Below are 19,738 nucleotides of genomic sequence, written 5' to 3' on the forward strand. Positions count from 1 at the left end.
AGGGAAAGGAATCTGGCCATACCAGGAAACGCATCATGTGGACCAGGTCACAATTGTTAAAAAAATAAATAAAAAGCAAATATGTTAGTATATAGCATTTGATTGTGATAAATATGTTATCCATATTTCCTTATTATGCTACTTTTTTCCACAAAGGGCATAAGACGCCTTCCCTATTTAACTCTACAAGAAGATAAAATGATTATTCTTATTGCAAGGTTGTCTTTTCAAAAGCTATGTATATAAAATTATAGCAAAGTATAGGTAAGTATCTCAATTGGTTACTTTAATTGCATAGAAATGGAAGTAGTCATGGTAATAAAGTGAGAGAAGCACCTATGACTATTGCTGTTTTCCTGCTCAGTATTTGTTCTATTCCTGTGACGATTTTGCTTTTTCTTACATTGTGGAAATGGCAGAGTTTTTCCCCTGGAGAATGAGCAGGAAAAACCGTAGAGACAGGCTCTGGGTTTGGGCCTGTGATGATGGCTGAGAGCCTGGGAAACTCAGCGGAGCCCGGGCATCCATGCTCTGTTCCTGCCCTGCCATCTAGTGGAGCAGTGAGCATGCAGTGCTGGCCAATTAAGTATAAAGGACTGAATGCAATTACTAAACTCGTGTGGTACATGATGTGAGGTGTGTATTCTGTACATATATGCACAAATATCCATAACATACATAAGAAAAAGTGGTACTGCTAACAAATGGCAGTTGATGTGTTTAAAAAACAAAGTCCTTAAATGAAAAGTATTGAGAAATCTATCACTGCAAATATTAAAATGTATTATAAAAGAGCAGTAAGTAAAACTCTTTGACACGGACACAGGAATGGATGGATAGATCAGTGGAAAAGAATAGAATTTAGAAATTGACTGAGAGGGTGGCATTTCAAATAAATGAGAACAAGATGAAATAATACTCTGTAGTGTTGAGAAGGCTGGCTGTTTGGTTAAAAACAAAGATGGATCCCAGTCTCATTCTTTCCTCCAAAAAAAGTCTGGTGAAGAAAGGTTAAAAGTTAAAGAAATGAAACTATGTAAAATCACTAAAAAAAAGGTAGAGCTATTTAAAAGATAATCTTAAAGTGGGAAAAGTTTGCTAAATAATTGGAAAATAAACCCAGAGTTCACTTAGGAAAAGGCATTTTATCCTTCTAGCAAAACAAAATAGTTGACAGAAAATTATAAAACAGTAATACTTAAAGGGAAATACTACAGTCAATTCTTAAGTTAAAATCAATTAAGTAATAGTATATTGACAGCATCTAATAGAGTACTATACAGACTACCGAGAGAACAAGAGATGAAAACAATTTGAATTTACGTTTCTCTGATTATCCATCTGAGGCTAAGCATCTTTCCATGTTTTATGCCATATGCTCTCCTTCTGTGAAAGAGGTGTTTTCTCATGTTGTTTGCGGGGTTTTTTTCCCTCATTATTTTGTTTTAGATATGCTTTGTTTTGTGTGTTACAAATACTTCTGCATCTCTTTATTATTCTTTTGCTTTTTAAAATGTCTTTCATACTCCAGAAGATTTTTGTTGTTCTACAGTCAGATCTGTCAGTCTTTTCTTTATGACTTCTGGCGTCTGTGACTGGCTCAGGAAGACCTTCCCCACCCAAATACACGAACATTATCTTTGGGGGTTTTCTTCAAGTACTTCATATATTTTAATTCAATTTAACTTTTTAATCCTTCTGTAATTTGTGTTAGTGGAGGGATCTAACTCACTATTTTTTCTGAATCAGTAGCTGGAGACTTCCTTTCTCTGCTGATGAAAATGCTGACTTCCTATCTTCCTTCTCCTAATAATGAAGACATGCGTTGTGATGGTTCTAGATTCTAGAGTACATTTTAATATCTTGAAGGGTAAACTCTCTCTGTTCTTTTTCAAAAATTTCTTGGCCTCTCTTGTACATTTTCTTTTCTAAATGAATTTTAGGCTCAGCTTTTCAAGTTCCATAACAATCCTTTTGAAATGTAGGCTGAAGATGCATTGAACTTAATTTTATAAAAAATCAGCATCTTCATAACTTTGATGTTTCCTTCCCAGCCCATGTTACATCTCTCCATTTGAATAGATTTTCTTTTTTGTCCTTCGGTAAAATTTTCTTGTTTTCTTTATGTGCATCCTTAGGTTTACTCTAGTCTTAAATATGTATTATTTTTGTTGATATTGTGAGGGGTTTTTTTTTTTCAGTCCAATTTTTTAAGTTGGTATTTGCCCCAGGACAGGGGGTTTCTAAAGTACCTATATTTTTAACAGTGGTAAGTTTCTGGAATTGGGAATTTTTTTTAACATTAATTACATTTATTATGAAGGGGGCGGTTTAGTGAAGAGTTGTTATTAAATCAGTTTATATTTTATAACTGATGGGGTCTTAAATTCCAGAAAATACGGTTCGTATATATAGAGTTGAGATGCCACCTGGCCTTCCAGCCCTTTGGAGACCTAAGCACACTTTTTGTGAAGTTCTGGTTCCAAAGTCTTCACTATAAGTTGAGCAAATTCTAGATCCCTTCGGCCTCTGGCTCTATGCTACCAGAAGGTCACGGTATCAGCCAAACCCCAAACCCAACCCCTTCTATGTTCTCATAAAACATCAGTCACACCAAGACATTTTCTGAATTGAGGCTGCAGATTGGAGATCACAGATCACGGGGAGGAGTTACATCCCCAAGCGGCCCAGTGGCCCCTGCCCCTCACTCTCTCTACTCTGATCTCTCACTCCCCTGTTCCGTCTCCAGCTCAGGGCATAGCAGTGGGGATATCACCTCGGGGCCTCACTCTCCCCTCTAAGCCAAGTGCAGTGTTCATCTTCTAAAAATGCTGAGTACTTTCCCTGGAGGGAACCATAATGAATAAAATTTTTTCTATCCCCTTCCATACAAATAAAGATTATATACTTGAATATATTCTTGTTACGGCTAATGACTATGATAGGAAAAAAGCTGGAAAAATAGGTTTATGGATTTCATTTTATATCATGCAAAACAAACATCAAACATGTATACAAAGAGTCAGTTGAAACTCAAAGACCTTTTAAGTCCTCGGGAAACAAAATTTAAATGTTATTCCCATAACGCTATTTCTGAATGTAAACATTCTGTAAATGGCATCGACCCTGACATTTTTGTCTTTAGAGAATTGGATAGTAGGTGATAAATTATTTGAAGACAAACCATAGGGAGAAAACACCATATGAATTCAGATTATTCTACTGCGCAGCATTTATATTCTAAGTATATCTGGCTTAAGACTATATATAAATTGAAAATTCTAAATTGTTTTGTTTCTTACTTTGAATCTACAAGTTACGCTGTTAAATTTTCAGCACGTGGTAGTCTTGGTAAATGTGGTAGAATACAAGTTAAAAGCTTTAATCCACGGTTGATATATTCTTGATTTCTTTTATATGTTCATAAACAAATAGAGTTTCCTGGAAAATGAGGTGTTTTGATAAGGTTTTCTTCCCTCCCAAATAATTATAGCCTATTTTACTCACTCAGTAGCTGGAAGGATGTACCTCCTTTCCATCATCACTCTTGGTCATATAATGACACTATTCACTAATTCATTTGAGGCATAAAATGTGGTCCCCTCTTCCCTGCTAAGTATATAAGTGTGATAGAGCCAGTTAACACAGATCTCATTAAGTGAGAAAAGGAAAAGAAAAGGGAAAGAAAGCAAAGAAAATAAAGGCATAAAGAGGGCTAACATTCCATATAAATACTTAGTATTGAGCTATGTGGTGATGCTATTGCGGTGATACTACTTACTGTATTTTTTTTTTTTTTTGCGGTACGCGGTCCTCTCACTGCTGTGGCCTCTCCCTTTGCGGAGCACAGGCTCCGGACGCGCAGGCTCAGCGGCCATGGCTCACGGGCCCAGCCGCTCGGCGGCGTGTGGGATCTTCCCGGACCGGGGCACGAACCCGTGTCCCCTGCATTGGCAGGCGGACTCTCAACCACTGCGCCACCAGGGAAGCCCCCTTACTGTGCTTCTTACCTCCCAGCTGCAAATCAGGTTATACCAGAAAGTGGTGTGAAATGCAAAGAGCACGGGCGGCACAGTCATCTTGGTAACTTCTTCATCCTGAACAAGAGACCTACCGGGTCTGCGAGATATACCAGTGACAGCTCACTCTGCACATTATGAATACACAGTGTGTTTGTCCCTTTTCCATGACTATATTATGGCATAGGTGTTGCCAGTAGACAGCATGTTTGTTTTCCTTACAACAGAATTATGTATTCTTCAAAGTGCTGTGGCTTTATTCATTTTTATATGGGAAACTGAAGCTCAGTGTCTTTGACGAAGACTTATTCAAAGGGATAACTTACCATAAAAAAAAGCTGGTGCCTACAGAATAAAATAAAGCAAGGGTGGTATCCCTTAAAACGAACTTCTTTCATCTTCAGTTAAATCAATAATACTGGTAGAAATGTGTTAATGTGTCTTCCTCTGAAATGAGTATTCCTGAAATTTGACAGTTGTCCCTATTTAACATCAGATATGCCATGGCCCCTTATCTATTAGCTGTAGATGGACATGTTTGAGAATTTAGCATTTTCCCACAAAATGAGAGAAAGCTTCTGCACAGAGATTTCCAGAACCCCTGGATGCCTCACTATACAGTATGCATGATTTCTATTCTGTGTGAGTTGAAGAAATAATTAGAGAAATAGTAAAACTTGTTAGGCCTATGGATGTTTGCAATTATTAGCTAATTCCTTCTCTTTCTCAGTCATTAATACAGTATGCTCTTCAGAAATGAAAATTATCAAACTTAGACCAAGATAAAATCAGCCCACTCCTAAAATAAAAGTCTCCCTGGGTGGGTGTGCGGGGGTGGTAGTTAATGTCTTTGTCATATGTCTAATCTTTCACTTATATCCTCATACAAATTTATCTCTGACCGTATTTTAAACATGAGTTTCAATTTTTTGCTTTTTACTTCTGTCTGAGCTCTTAGGTCATTAATTACTGAGTTTTTGTTGTTGTTTTTTGATCTTAACCAAATTAACTACCTGCCCTCTTTATTTTAGTTAGCATTATTCAGTGAAATATTTTTTTAAAAAAGCAGTTATCTAAAGGAAAATATTATATTATCTTCACTATTTAATTGTTTAAGAAAATTATCTGAAGGCTTTTTAAAAACTGGGCTGTGATGACACTGATGATGAGCTGTGTTACGCCTTCATAAAATTAACTGCCACATTTTGATTTGCAGGATCTCCAAAGGTGGGTAAATGGTGCTAATCAACATGGCTTTGTCCTGGTATCTTTCGGAGCTGGTGTCAAGTATCTGTCAGAAGACATTGCTAACAAACTGGCAGGAGCTCTGGGGAGATTGCCCCAAAAAGTGATTTGGAGGTAAGGTAATAATATAGATTGTTTCTTCACTCTTGATTTTCCATATCCTCTTACTTAGCCCGCAGGTCTGAGTAAAGCACAGCCCATTGATTCCCTGGCAATATTAGCAGGATGCCTTTGACTTTTCATTTTGTTTCTTAGTGTATCGAAATCTAGGGATTAACTTATATAATACTCTGTGATGGTTAAAAAGACATCTAGCCCATAGCATAAAAAGAAGATCTGATGCACAATGATGTGTTCTTGTGATGGGTGCATTTTTATGTTACCCTCATTTACCCTTCTATTATTTATTATCACTTAAAAATGTGTAATTGCATGCATTTCTATATACTCCTTCAAGTCAGTGTTGGAATGAGGAAAAAATGATGGATGAATGATTAAATAGGTAAAATATTTATTTCATGGAACCTTTTGGGCTCCCATTTTGTCTATAAATACTTTCGATTTCCTTTATCCAAGAGACCAGGCCTTTAAAAATACAGTAACTTGCCAGTTAATGCTAGTCAAAACAGACCCCACTTCTTCTTGGAGGCACTGCCAACATGTGTCTGTCTCTGGAGTTTCTAACGCAGTGTCTAAACTTGGATCTGAACACTTATTTAGTATGTATTTACTTAGTACCTGTCCCCACCATTGGGCTCTAAGGATACAGCAGTGATCAAGGTCGGCCCCAGTGTCAAGCCATTACAAGTAGGCTCTGAGTAATAGGGGTTTTTCCTTTGTAACACCTGTGGGAGGATTAGCTCCTTCTCCTGGCTGAGTTGTGAAATGGATACATATTTTATTCCAATGGTTTAAGACTTCTCCCTTTGGATTCCAGTCCTATTAGATTTCTTCTATTAGGCTTAACCCAGAAAGTGCCCCTTCTACTTTATTTGGAACAGTTTTGTATCTGCTTATTTCAAACTCTTGCCATTCTCTCAGTTGATAAGCACTGTATGGTTTATCTTTCAAAGATCAAGGCAGGAAACAGCCTAATTATGTCCTTTGCCCCACAGAACTGTCTCTGGGGTCCAGCTAGAGAAGAGTACTTCCTGCTTTCTTCCAATTCTCGAGCCTTCCCTCAGTTTCTGGGTGTCCAGATGGGAGCTATTGACTGCCCAGTGGTGGCCCTTGCTGGTCGTTCCTGTTTCACCTTCTAGCTGGTAGAAAATGACTTTCTAGCATAGGGTCATTTGGTTGCTATTTCCCCCATCTCTGTGGATAGGGGAGGAGAGAGGAAGGAAAAGAGATCTCAGTAAAATCAGAGTGTTTCTTATTTATCCCTCAGTCAATGAAAATGTGAAAAAGAAACTGAAATTTTTGTTGTTACTAAAACATGGCTTCCCTCTTAAGAATGTCAACGAAAGATCATTTAACATATATTTTAAATCCAAAAATTTAACCAGAGAGTTCATACCAGGAGTAAAGTGTGATTTTTTGGAAGATTCATAGTCTGGTGTAAATTTCAGGTTTTCTGGAACCAAACCAAAGAATCTGGGAAACAACACCAAGCTCATAGAATGGTTACCACAAAATGACCTGCTTGGTAAGTCAGTGACACGTGGGTGCTTACTTGGCTTTTAGATTTTAATTGTGTAAATGTGAGTTTTACACTCGAGTGGCTTATACAATACATGTATGGTGTATGATAGAATCATTATGTTATCTAGTGCGTTAAGTCCTAGATTTCAGACCAACAAGTCAGACCTTTAGTTACTGGCAAATAATTTTAAAATATAATCATTTAGGCCTATAAATTAAAATTTTTAGACCAGTCACAAATTTTAATTTTCTGAAAAATATACTTAATACTGTATAAGCTAGTGGTGAGTAAAGTTATACCTAGTTATGCCGATCAGCTAAAAGTAGTAAAACTAAAACAGTGAAAACTTAGATTTATGTTATAGTTTTACTACAGATGTATCCAAGAACCTAGAGAAATTTGAAATTATTCCTTTGTTTGAAACCACAGAGAAGCAGAAAGCCAAAAAAACAGTCAATTTATTTTAACTTTACTTGGATTATCTGCCTAGATTTTACCCTAAATCACTGGGCACTCTTGAACACTTTATTTCTTTTGATTTATTTATTTCTTGGGGTTCTGATCCTCAACTCAAAATACCAATTATATCCATATCTTTTAAGATATCTGAATCTGAATCTAATTCTGTTTAATAAGCACAGAAAGGTAAATTGTTGTATTCATTAAATCTCTAGGAAAATATAAGGCCATATTATTCTTTAAGATATTACTTATTAAGGAAATTATAAAAATGTTACTGATTTTGGCAATATCGACCATCATTTGTTCAATAATACTAATCTAACAGATTATGTAAAAGTAGCTTTAAGTTATATTCTTAAAAATGGACTTTTAAAGAATATCTTTTAGAAGCTAAATTGACCCCCTAAAAACCTGCAAATTGAACTTTGTAACTAAAAAACAATAAGTATATATATAAATAATTCCTTTAGTTTATTATAAATGTTATTCTATAAATGGTAAAACTGAGAAAACAATAACAAGACAGTTTACCTTTTTTGATGTTTGTATTTTTTTTCTTTTTCTTTTTTATGTCTTTACTATTATGACTTCAGATTCCATAGAAGGTAGGAAGGAAACAGTAAATTTAAATAAGATATCTTGACCATCAGCCATCTCAGTTCATCAGGGGACACTGCTGTCTGGGAGCATCTAAATTGGCCTCATGGTTTTTTTTCTGCGAGGCTCTACAGCGAGGTGTAGCTACACCCAGAGGCCCTCCTCAAGTTCACATCTCTTCTGGGTTCCTCAGAATCTCAGCTCTCTGCCTTTTCTGAGATGAGCATCCTTTTTAACTCCAGCCATGACCTTTGTAGGTCCTCTGTTGGTTTCTAACTATGCTCAGAAGATTCCTCCAGGATGAAAAGCAGGAACCAAATCAGTGTCTCTCCCCTCCCCTCCTCTCATGACACTCCCCCCTGCTCTCCATACACCAGCTCTGCATTACTTTTCACTGCTGGGCTTGGTGATAATAAAGTTTTGTTCAAAGAAAAAGCGTTGGTTCTACTACTGAAAAGAGTTTGAAATCCACTGCGAGGGTAGATCCCTTAGTTGGGCTGAGTTGAGAAGCCGCTTGTGGGTCAGAGCAAGAGAACACTGAGTGACCAGCCCGCTAGATGTTGAGGTGGGAGAGTCCTGGAGCCCCATTGAGACCCAGGTTCACACACAGAGTTTGTTTTTTTACTTGATGTATGTTTATCTTAAATGTTTGTGTTTTTGCAAGCTATAATTCCTTTCTGGCCATAGAGCACCTATCCTGAGTACAGTGTTTCTTTGTCTTACACTTTTTTTTTTTTTTTTTTTTTTTTTTTTTTTTTCTTGCGTTATGCGGGCCTCTCACTGTCGCGGCCTCTCCCATTTGCGGAGCACAGGCTCCGGACGCGCAGGCTCAGCGGCCATGGCTCACGGGCCCAGCCGCTCCGCGGCATGTGGGATCCTCCCGAAACGGGGCACGAACCCGCGTCTCCTGCATCGGCAGGCGGACTCTCAAGCACTGCGCCACCAGGGAAGCCCTGTCTTACACTTTTTATGCAAAACTTTCTGCTCAGAAAGAGATCTGGATTTTTAAATACCTCATTAATTTTGATGAATTATCTCTTTTATCTCCATGACAGCTAGATGTTACGTGATGTCCCATCTCTTACAACTAGCTTTTGTAACTGTCTGTCCCTACATGTTTTTATACCTAAAATGTAAAATCAGACCCTAAGTTTGTGTAGCACAGGTGCTGATATGACTTGAATGTTGTAAATGCTAAGCACCATACAGTGTTCCTCTTTGGGTAAGCACAGAAACTCTTCTTGGACATCTGGAATCCAGCCCCACATTTTTACATGTTTTTTTGCAAAGTGTGTTTGACTTTAATATAGATAAATGCTTGAGTAGCCAGAAAGTGAGTGTCTGTGTTTAGCAGAATGTGATTGCCCCCTGGTACTTTTTGTCATTTCTTGCTTTCATTGATATCCTGTTAATTATTGGCCATTTGAATGCAGTTGATATTTGTGTTTTGGGAGAAGATATTGTGATATAATTCTTAAAGTTATAAATGTTAGCTTAAAAATGGCTTTTAACTGATATATATAAATCAGATAATTATGTATATAGCAAGCATTGTAATTGGTATTAGAGCAGGAATCTGTGAAACTGTGCCACTAAAAATCCTATATCTGAAATGCATGTTTATTATAATATCAGTTTTTAAGAAATTTCTGGAAAATCTCTTCCTAGAGCAATACACAATATTCTAAGTTGTTTTCTTTTTTAATCCTTCTTTAGGGCATTCAAATATTAAAGCCTTCCTGAGCCATGGTGGTTTGAATAGTATTTTTGAAACTATGTATCATGGTGTTCCTGTAGTGGGAATCCCACTCTTTGGAGACCATTATGATACTATGACCCGGGTACAGGCAAAAGGTATGGGGATACTGCTAGAATGGAAGACAGTTACTGAAGGAGAGCTGTATGAAGCACTAGTGAAAGTTATAAATAATCCCAGGTAAGGTTTCAATTAATATTAAAGCAGATGAAATATATATAACACAGCACATTGTCAATAGCTGATTATTGCCAGTAGGTTGTCAATAAACCAATTATAGAAATATCCTTTAGATTCCTGTGTATAATGCCTTGTGCATGTTTCTGTCATTTGAAAAATAGAAATAGCAATCATTTGGCCAGCCTTGTATGACCTTGAATAATATTCTACCAAGGTTTGACAAACTAAGGAAAAACTGCCATGGGAACCATTGGGTCCCTACTGTGTGTCCATTTTTGTGTCCTTTATCTCATTTTGATGCTCATAAAACTATATATCACCGTTCTCCTTATTCATATTTTAGAGATGAGGCGCTTGAAACTCAGAGAGCTTATGTAATTTGCCCATAGTTACAAAGCTATTGGAGTAGGAATTTGAACCAGGACTGTCTGATTCCAAAGCTGGTGCTCTTGATACTGCCTGGTGCTGGGTTTCCCTAGTGCGGGGCGTCAATGAAATGCCGATATTTTTTACTCAGGTGAATGACTAGTCAGGATCTTTATTTTATTTTTTTTCTTAAATTCTTGATGTGTCTTGAGTTAACCCAGTTCACAACTGAGCCTGAAAGAGTAGAGAGTTGGCCTGTGTAGTTTTAAAACAAAGCAACAATATTTCCCATTTTTATGTGACATTTCATTGATCTTGCCTTTCAAATGGCATTAGTGTCTGAAGAGTGTGAGCTTCTTCTGTTTATACCCAGGGTAGATGGCATAACAGTAGACTGAGAAACGCTGCCATATTCTAAGAAACAACCAACAATAAGAACAATTCTTTCATATAAAGCGATGTAGCTTTTAGGTAAAAGCCTGGGTTCAAGTGCACTGCAGTTCATTATGCTGTCTTATGTGGGCTTGGAGGTGGCCTTCGTGTGCTGACCCCTTAGAGGATCCAGTGTCTTGGTCACAGCTCTTGGCACTTGGATCAGTATGTTTGCTGATCTGAGGTACCTGACTGTGAGATCCCTTCATCTGTGTTCTGTAGCCTTTCTTTTAAAAGTCTAGTGTTTTTCAAAATGTGATGTTCTTATGGAAGATGATATGTATCACACAGGCTTTTAAAGGAAGATTTGTACAATGCAGCCCTCAAGTAGAGTTTGTAGAGAGATAGTGGCAGAGCTGGCCGAGATTGGGTCGGTTATGCAGAAAAAGCAAAAGTCTGGATCATCCACACAAAATCAGTCTGGCTGTGTTCTGTGAGGTGTAAAAGGGGCCAAATCAGAGACCAGGCTTTAGTCTTAGGTCACACTGCGATTAAATCCCAGCTATGCCATCTTCCAGTATACATGTGTGCTTGATTTCAAACTAGGCTTTATTTTGTTTAGTGAATAAATTTATATTCTTCCACAAAGTATCCATATAAGATAAATAATTAGTTATTTGCATATAACCCTTGAAAAGTTTAAATATTTAACTAAGGCCTTTTGCACATTCAGGGTCGGAAGATGTTTTTATTCATTGTAAAAATGACAGTGATTCAGGTAGTATGTTCTTTGCTAAAAGTAATTATATGTAAACTTAAGGCATTTATCTTTTTTGTTTCAAATACATGATAATGTTCCATACTTAACATGCCATAATTATTGAAAAGGCTGATTTGATTCACTAATATTGTGTCCAAGATATTCTAGTTCAAACCAATAGTGCTAAAGAAGTAGCACTTATTTCTTTTTTACTCAACTTGAAGCATGTCTTCCTTCTTCCCATACTAGTTGTTTGGATTTATTTACTGAAAGCTACTGCTTTGGTTCTTTGGAAGGAATTCTTTTGAATCTGGAGATTTTATTAAAGCAAGTTGTAGAGAAAGATGGGTAGTTAATCCTTATGAACTTAACACATATCCAGCCCTTGGTTATTACTTTTTTTTTTTTTTTTTTTTGCGGTACACGGGCCTCTCACTGCTGTGGCCTCTCCCTTTGCGGAGCACAGGCTCCGGACGCGCAGGCTCAGCGGCCATGGCTCACGGGCCCAGCCGCTCCGTGGCATGTGGGATCTTCCCAGACCGGGGCACGAACCCGCGTCCCCTGCATCGGCAGGCGGACTCTCAACCACTGCGCCGCCAGGGAAGCCCAGTTATTACTTTTGAGAGGAGACACTTCCCCTTTTGTAAAATAAAATGTGCAAGTCACATGAGCCCCTTACAAGGTAATTTGTTTTATTAAAAGTAATTTTATCCAAGACATTCGAAAGGAGAGTTTAGAAGTGGCCTTAAGTGACCATTTTAATCACACTGTTCTTTTTTTTTCCCCCACAAACTTTATATTCCTACTGGTAGAAATTTGGGGTTGTAAAGCAAACTATGCTGAAAGGACAATGCCACTTGCTACCTCTGAAAGGGGGAATCCTGGAAAATTGGGCCGGGTAGTGAGCTTTATGAGTCTGCTCTTGGGGAGAAGTAAAGGTCTGAGCGATGAGGCCCTACTCCGTACTCACGTAAGCTGAGGCAGGTAAGGACTGGTTCTGGACCAGTGAGCCTATTGGAGTTTCATAGGTGGCAATGAAGCCAGAGTCCCTGCAGAAGGATCTTTGTCACATGCAGTCTGTTTAATCATCTCTAGAGAATGGGCCATAGTCTCATGACATTAAGGTGCCTGAGGACCAAGATTGTTTTTAATCCTCCTTCTTCTATGTTAAAATAGAAGGTTGAATTTCATTTTCTAAGATACCATGTTTCACTTCCATATTTTAAAGATGCTCTTTTATCCTGCAAGAATTTTCTCACAAAACAGAGTAATCAAAAGTTTCTAATTTACCTTTTGCCATTGATTAGAAATAATGATAGATTACAAAGCAAGGCCTCTTAATAGTACAAGGAATATTACAGGGATGGCCTCTTAATATTTGGGTGAGGTTTTACACTTTTAAAGCAACTGGGTTTATTATATAACAGTAATTTTGTTGTAAGGCTAGGATGACACAGAAAATGGGCTTTTTCTTTTAAAAAATTTACTTATATAAGTATTCAAAATACAAGAAAACAATTAAAAATAACAATAGGTAATAACAGTTTACAGTGTTCTATAGTTTTTTCACAAACTTTTCAACACATGGTAGACAGTATGGCTTAGGAGAAAGATCATGGACCCTGGGAGGCAGGAAATTATGGCCATGAGGGCAGTCTTTTGTTTTTGTTTTTGTTTTTTTTTGCAGTACGCGGGCCTCTCACTGCTGTGGCCTCTCCCGTTGCGGAGCACAGGCTCCGGACGCGCAGGCTCAGCGGCCATGGCTCATGGGCCCAGCCGCTCCGCGGCATGTGGGATCTTCCCGGACCGGGACACGAACCCGCGTCCCCTGCATCGGCAGGCAGACTCTCAACCACTGCGCCACCAGGGAAGCCCGAGGGCAGTCTTTTGGATGATCTTCCCACCATCAGTCTCTTCCTTTCTTTAATCCTCTCCCCGAAGCTCTGGTTTAAAGCCAGTCTCTCTGATTTAATGGTCTTTGATTCTAAGAACAGGGCTGCATATCTTGTCATTCTGAACACACATGAAAGAGACTCACGTTCCAGTCTAATTTCCAGCCAAACACCCCTGTGCTACATACTCTTTCCAAATAAGTTTGTTCTGGGCATACTCTTGCCCTCCCACCTTTATTACTTAGTTCACACTCTTCTCTTGGCCTAGCAAGTTTTCACATGTCCAAACTTTTGTTCCTGTATAAGGCACAGCTCGAGGGCCACACCCTCCATGATGTGTTTTGTAATCCTTCCATGTGGAAATTATTTCTTATGTTTGAACGACGCAAACTCTAATCAGAGATCCATGCTCAAAGGGGCTTTGTGCCAAAGATTGGCATATAAAAGTTTAGTTAAATATTTTTGATCCTCTTTAGCTGATTTTTATCAATCATTTAAGAGTGTTGTCTTTATATGTATGTATATACATATATACATATATGTATCTCTACTGCATATAATGTCACTCACATATGGCTTCATAGTGTTTGTCAACTCCTTTTCATCTGTTTACTAAATATAATAATCTCACTCTGTCAGCTAGTGCTGTTTTAAATCAGAACAAAATTAAATGTCACTGCTAAAAGGAAAAGGTGTTGGGACAAAATTCTGCATTTTTTTCCACCGTCCCTCTGTTTTAGAATCTAATAAATTCACTCCTCTTCCTGGTTGAGACACATTGATTAATAGTATTTAAAAGCATATGAAGAGAAGGATTACGTGTATATAAGAGGCATGGTCTAGTGTAGAAAGAGCATGGGATTTGGAGTCAGAAAAACTTGAATTTGAATCTCAAATTTGTAATCATGGTCAGGTCACTTGGTCTCTCTGATTTTCATTTTCCTTATCTGTGTAAAATTTATTTTACTGTGTTAGTATAAGGTAATATGTTGAAAGCACTTATCACAGTGCCTGGCACATACTAGGTACTTAATACAGGATAGCTATTTTTATTTTCCCCATTTTTAACTTTAGGGAGTTATGATCCTGAGCCTTGTAGCTACATGATCATTCTGTGTCTTACCTCCACCTCATAGCTACCGTCAGAGGGCTCAGAAGCTTTCAGAAATCCACAAGGATCAACCTGGTCACCCTGTCAATCGGACTGTCTATTGGATCGATTACATTCTGCGTCACAATGGAGCCCATCACCTACGTGCCGCTGTCCATCAAATCTCTTTCTGTCAGTATTTTTTACTGGATGTTGCCTTTGTGCTTTTGCTTGGTGCTGCCTTGTTTTACTTCCTCTTGTCCTGGGTCACAAAATTTATCTACAGTAAAATCAAAAGTTTGTGGTCTAGAAATAAGCATAGCACAGTTAATGGACATTACCATAATGGAATCCCCAATGGCAAGTATAAAAGAAATGGCCACATTAAACATGAAAAGAAGGTGAAATGAGCCAACAGCCCACCTGATAGTAACAAATCTGTTCAGTCATTGAATTTTTATTGCTATAATTTAGTCTAACAACTACTAAAAGGAAAACATCAGTAAACAATTCTAACACTCCTTTATCTGATCTTACTAATGAAATTCTGTGGAATTAAGATGGCTGTAAAAAGCACAGACCTAAAATGCAAAAATGTATTTTATGTGAATACTGATGCAGAGAGTTTTGGCACTGAACCTTTTAGAAGCCTTAGTTATTTAAATCATTTAAGTGACCGTGTCAGACTTTAGTTCTAAGTCTTGATATATGTGTGTCCCAGATAAGGAATGGTTTCTTTTCTCTTAAAAAGATTTGTTTGTGTATGTATGTGTGTGTGTATGTTTCCTAATTAAGATTATTTCAGCCAGCTGCTTGTTACATTTGTTGACGGTACAACACATTCAAGAATGAAATTAGAAAGACGGTTAGGATCCAAACGTTTCTCTTCTAGAATTTAATATATGGGAGCTCAGAACACTACCATGAAAGAACATTTTTCCCTCAAAACTGAATGCAGAGGAAGAAAATGAAAAGATAGATGACACCGGTTTTTGTACTTTTAGGGTTTTTTTGTTTATTCATTTTAGATTTTTTGTTTTGTTTTAGTTTTACTTTTCTTACAGACTGTGGATACTTCTGGGGGAAAAAACATACAATTAAGTAAATGTATAAATTGGTTGTCACGTTTTACTTCTATTTTCTCCCTACCAATAATTTGCCTCTGGGAGAATTTTATAGTTTTTTTCTATTTCATTTTAATGAATAACAGTATGTTAAATGTATAATTAAAACAAAGCAACAAAGCTCTGACTTTTGTTCAGAGTACTGAAGATTACTGCTTCTATGGCATCTTTAAACAGGGTTGTTATTTGAATGTTTTGTAACTGTTGGATGGCTTTTCTGTAATGTAATTTTTGAATGTTCAGGTGTGGTATTTCCAAAGTTTTAACTTTAAAAAACCACCTCCTTCATCCTATTTTGTTGTCTGGGCCACACAGTCTATTACATAGGTGCCAACATTTAATTCTTTTCATTGGAACATTTGCTTTTCTCCATATTGGTACCTGCTTTGTCTGAGAGGTTTGAGATCTGGTTACCACGTCAAACTTTACACGTTATACAGAAGTGACAGAGAAATTGTACTACTTGTTTGTGAAAATGAGTTCCCACTCCCCTCCTCACTGCCTTCACCCTTACTTCAATCCATTGTGGCTGACATGGGACAGGAATAGTATTCATTTGAGGATCGGGGTGCAAGTCACAGACATCACAAAATCAGGACCTCCCAACTGAACCGTTCACTTGCTGGCAACTATGAGTTTATTCCCTGTCATTCTGTTTACTTAGCATTTGCACTACACATGTTGAGTGTATGCTTTATTTATTTGAAGTTTGACATCTTATGTCTGACAGCTGAGAGTAGAAAAATACAGCATCTACCTAATGACGTTCGCTAACATGGGAAGAGTTGTGAAAATTCTAGAATGCTTAAATCCTTATCATACACTATGACATACAACTTCATCACACTCCCACCAGGAGCCACTCTCCTGTACTTAGAAATAATGTCACAAGTAGTTTTCTAATGTACAATGCAGGCAAATATATTGCTGTCTGAATACTTGAAGAAATGGTATTACACATATAAGCCTATTAGTTATACCTTTTCACAATCTTATAATATTGCCGTTAAAAGGGAAAAAAGACACAGGCAATGAATGGTGGGATGGCAACAGGACTTAGAGTGTATGAATGAGTTGATATTGCTTTTTTGGAATTGGATAAAGGTGACAGTAGGCATTCACTGGATGATTAAACATAAATTAATCTCCACTGTGATAAAAACTTAAACAATAAACATTATTTAAAAATAGAGAAATGTTGTTGGAATAAAATTTTTATTCAGATTTTATTTCACAATATTATGTGAATCCATTATAAACATGTTTCTGAGACAGGTCTCCCAACCTTTATATGTGTATATGAGTGTGAAAACAGTGCTACATGTGAGAATTTTTTTTTATTATTATTAAACAGAGGGATTTACCTTACAAGTACATCAACATGGATCTTAAAATTGTCCCATAATTAAGAATGTTAAGTGTAGGTATTTACTGATCATTGTTGTTTTTTTGTTTTTTGTTTTTTTAGTAAGCTTATTGTTAGCCAGTTTTGGTAAATAGAGTGATTTTAAATTTTCCACGCTTGGGCTAGATTCTCTAATAAAGTAAAGTTTTCAAGAAGGTATTTATTCATTTATTTTTTAAGAAGAACCTCTGCAAGTATTTCTGTCGCTGGTCATCATATCAAATGCAAATGAGAATTAAGACATCAGTCGTTTTTCCTCTAGAGCCATAACTTTTAATATCCCTCTCCATAGACATAGAGGCAGAATTTGTCCGGGATTGAAGGGGAGTGGTGTTTAGGTTAAAGCGGTGGTTTATGATTGAAGTTGGAGAAAGCTAGAGATTCTCTCTTGAGGATGTAGACACTTTGTATTACAATCTGGGGACATTCTCAAGACTCCCAAATACAACATTGATATCTTCTGGCAAAGTCTCTGGTGGTGTTTATCAACTTAGGTTTGGGAGTACTGTCCTTAATGAATCACCTCTGAACCTTACCTATCCAACAACTTATTGACCACATCTCCCGCTAGATTGTGATACACAACACCCCTCTCCAACTGCTGGAATCCACCACACTAGATCCTCAGAGGACTCTAATTCAGAAAAACCTATTCAGGTGATCTGCTATCTGCCCCTGCCCTCCTTCCCTTCTAGGAACCAGTAGTGGTGAGGCACTGCTGAGACAAGATGTAGCATCCTGTTTTTTCCCCACCCATTTCCTGTTTCCACCCAAACTACAAGAATATTTATGCTCAGATGACCTGTCTCAGTGTCGTGCTCCCAGCTTTGCCTTGTAATTAGGCAGATTAGACATTATAATTGGACACTGGGGGGCATAAAACTTGTGATGAAATTAACATGAAAGAAGTTCAGTTTGTTGTTGTGTAACATTTTGTGGACCATTGTTATTTATAAACGGTAAGAACCTTCTTTGAAATACACAACTGTAGTGAATTGAAGAGAGAATATGTATTTATTTATAAGCAAGAACTCAGGAACTGCCATGGAGGGGTGGGGAGTGGAAGTGACTTGACGTTCAGTGGATGCCTGTCCCATTGCAGACAGGGGAGTTTACAGATGATAAAGACAGTCTCTCCTTCAAGGAGCTTGTGATCTAGTGGGAGACATGGACACAGAAGTAACTATAATGTAAAGTGCTGGGGCCCATGGTAGATGTATGTGCAGGGTACTGTGGGAACACTTGGGAGGCAAGAATACATGTCAAAGAAACCTCTCTGTGTGCACCAGAGAATCCACACTCACTACTGGCTTATCTTGTAACACAATGTCCATGCCATTAATTGCTTCATCAGGAACATCCTCATGAATTTATTTTTTGAATCAGGTATTGAATTCAAGCTCTGATTGTCTGAGGGTCATGACTTTGAAGGCTTACCCCAACATTTACTAATCTTTAACTTTTGAATTTATTTGTATGATGATGGTTACCTCATGGGCTTATCTTGAATACATATACACACACTACACACACATACACACACACACACACACACACACATATACACTGTGCTGGCCATTATACTGAATGTTTAATACACTGTGTGTGTGCGTGCATGTGTTTAAAGCATTCAGCATAATGGCCCACACAGGATGAGCCCTCAAATCTGTGGTATTAGTCATGGATATACTGAATAGACTAACTTCTTTCACATTATCGTGCTTTCAGTTTTTGAAAATTGTTTAGGAAAATGTGTTTTATTCATTTCATTCATTTATTCAACTATTTATTAAGGCTTCTATTCACCTGGTGGTATTTTAGGTGTCAGTGGTGCACTTGGCTCTCACAGTTATATCTTGTCCTCTCTCTTCATAGCTCAGCTATTCACCAGATCCCAAAATGCTGCTAAAATGGAATGACTCCACTTTGAAAAGGTTTAAAAATGAGAGAACCAGTATAAGGTGACAAAAACGACTTCAAGGGATAAATACAGTGATCTGTTTTATTATTGGAAGTATAATTATTTTCATTCTTGTTTCTAAGTAATTCAGCTGGTTTATAAATATAAAATCACATTAGAGAATGCTTATTTGCAATTGGTATTTCAAAAACAATTTGAAATAGAAAACTTTTAAATCTTATATGACAAAGTTTAAGAATTATGTGAATGCTATTAAAGAGCTTCTTATCCTTCTTACTTCTGAGACAGTATAATTTTTAGCCAGCTTTTAAAGGCATATGTTTCATGCAGAAATGCTAGTGAAAGTTTTCGCAGAGAGCAAAAACATTTTTCTAACAAATTTTAGCTAGTGGTGTCTTAGAAATCTATACAATTAAGACATGTCAAAATGACATATTGTCATTTTTCTACAAATTCTGCAAAATGTTACAAGTTCCTAATCACTTGGGTATTTGGGTTTCTGACTTGGGGCCAGGGTGGGGAATGGCATGAATGGTCTTATTTTTCAAGATATGGAAACCAAAAGGCACACTATAATTATGTAATTTGCACTCTTTACTTTTGGGTAAACAAGACATAATTTAAGAAAGAATTAATTAATTCATATAACCCACAAGATTACTGATAACCAGCAGATTTTTTCCAGCAAGCAAAATATTGATATAATCCAAGGTCACATTGAAAAATCAAAACTACAGGTAAAATTATACTATGTTATTCAAATAAAACAATTATAGTGTAAATCTACTCAAAGAAGTCTAACACCAATATTAAATATCTCAGGTATTACAAAGCATTTTCATTTATTAAATAATAAAACCTGAAATCCTCACTGAATTTTTTTTTTTTTTTTTTTTTTTTTTTTATA

At 37.1% G+C, this 19,738-nt stretch overlaps 1 protein-coding gene across 1 annotated transcript in view; it reads left to right on the forward strand.

The window, feature by feature from the left end:
• The window catches only part of UGT8 (UDP glycosyltransferase 8), a 95,126-nt gene extending 78,065 nt beyond the window's left edge, over positions 1 to 17,061 (forward strand). The window contains exons 3-6 of the mRNA XM_007446481.1: positions 5,236 to 5,378; positions 6,833 to 6,909; positions 9,682 to 9,901; positions 14,428 to 17,061. Coding sequence (XP_007446543.1) covers positions 5,236 to 5,378; positions 6,833 to 6,909; positions 9,682 to 9,901; positions 14,428 to 14,791 — 804 coding nt within the window. The 3' untranslated portion in view covers positions 14,792 to 17,061. The remainder of the gene's footprint in view (positions 1 to 5,235; positions 5,379 to 6,832; positions 6,910 to 9,681; positions 9,902 to 14,427) is intronic.
• The last annotated feature ends 2,677 nt before the right edge of the window (positions 17,062 to 19,738 follow it).

Source organism: Lipotes vexillifer, unplaced genomic scaffold, assembly GCF_000442215.2.
Source record: "Lipotes vexillifer unplaced genomic scaffold, Lipotes_vexillifer_v1.1 scaffold1470, whole genome shotgun sequence".
NCBI lineage: Eukaryota > Metazoa > Chordata > Mammalia > Artiodactyla > Lipotidae > Lipotes > Lipotes vexillifer.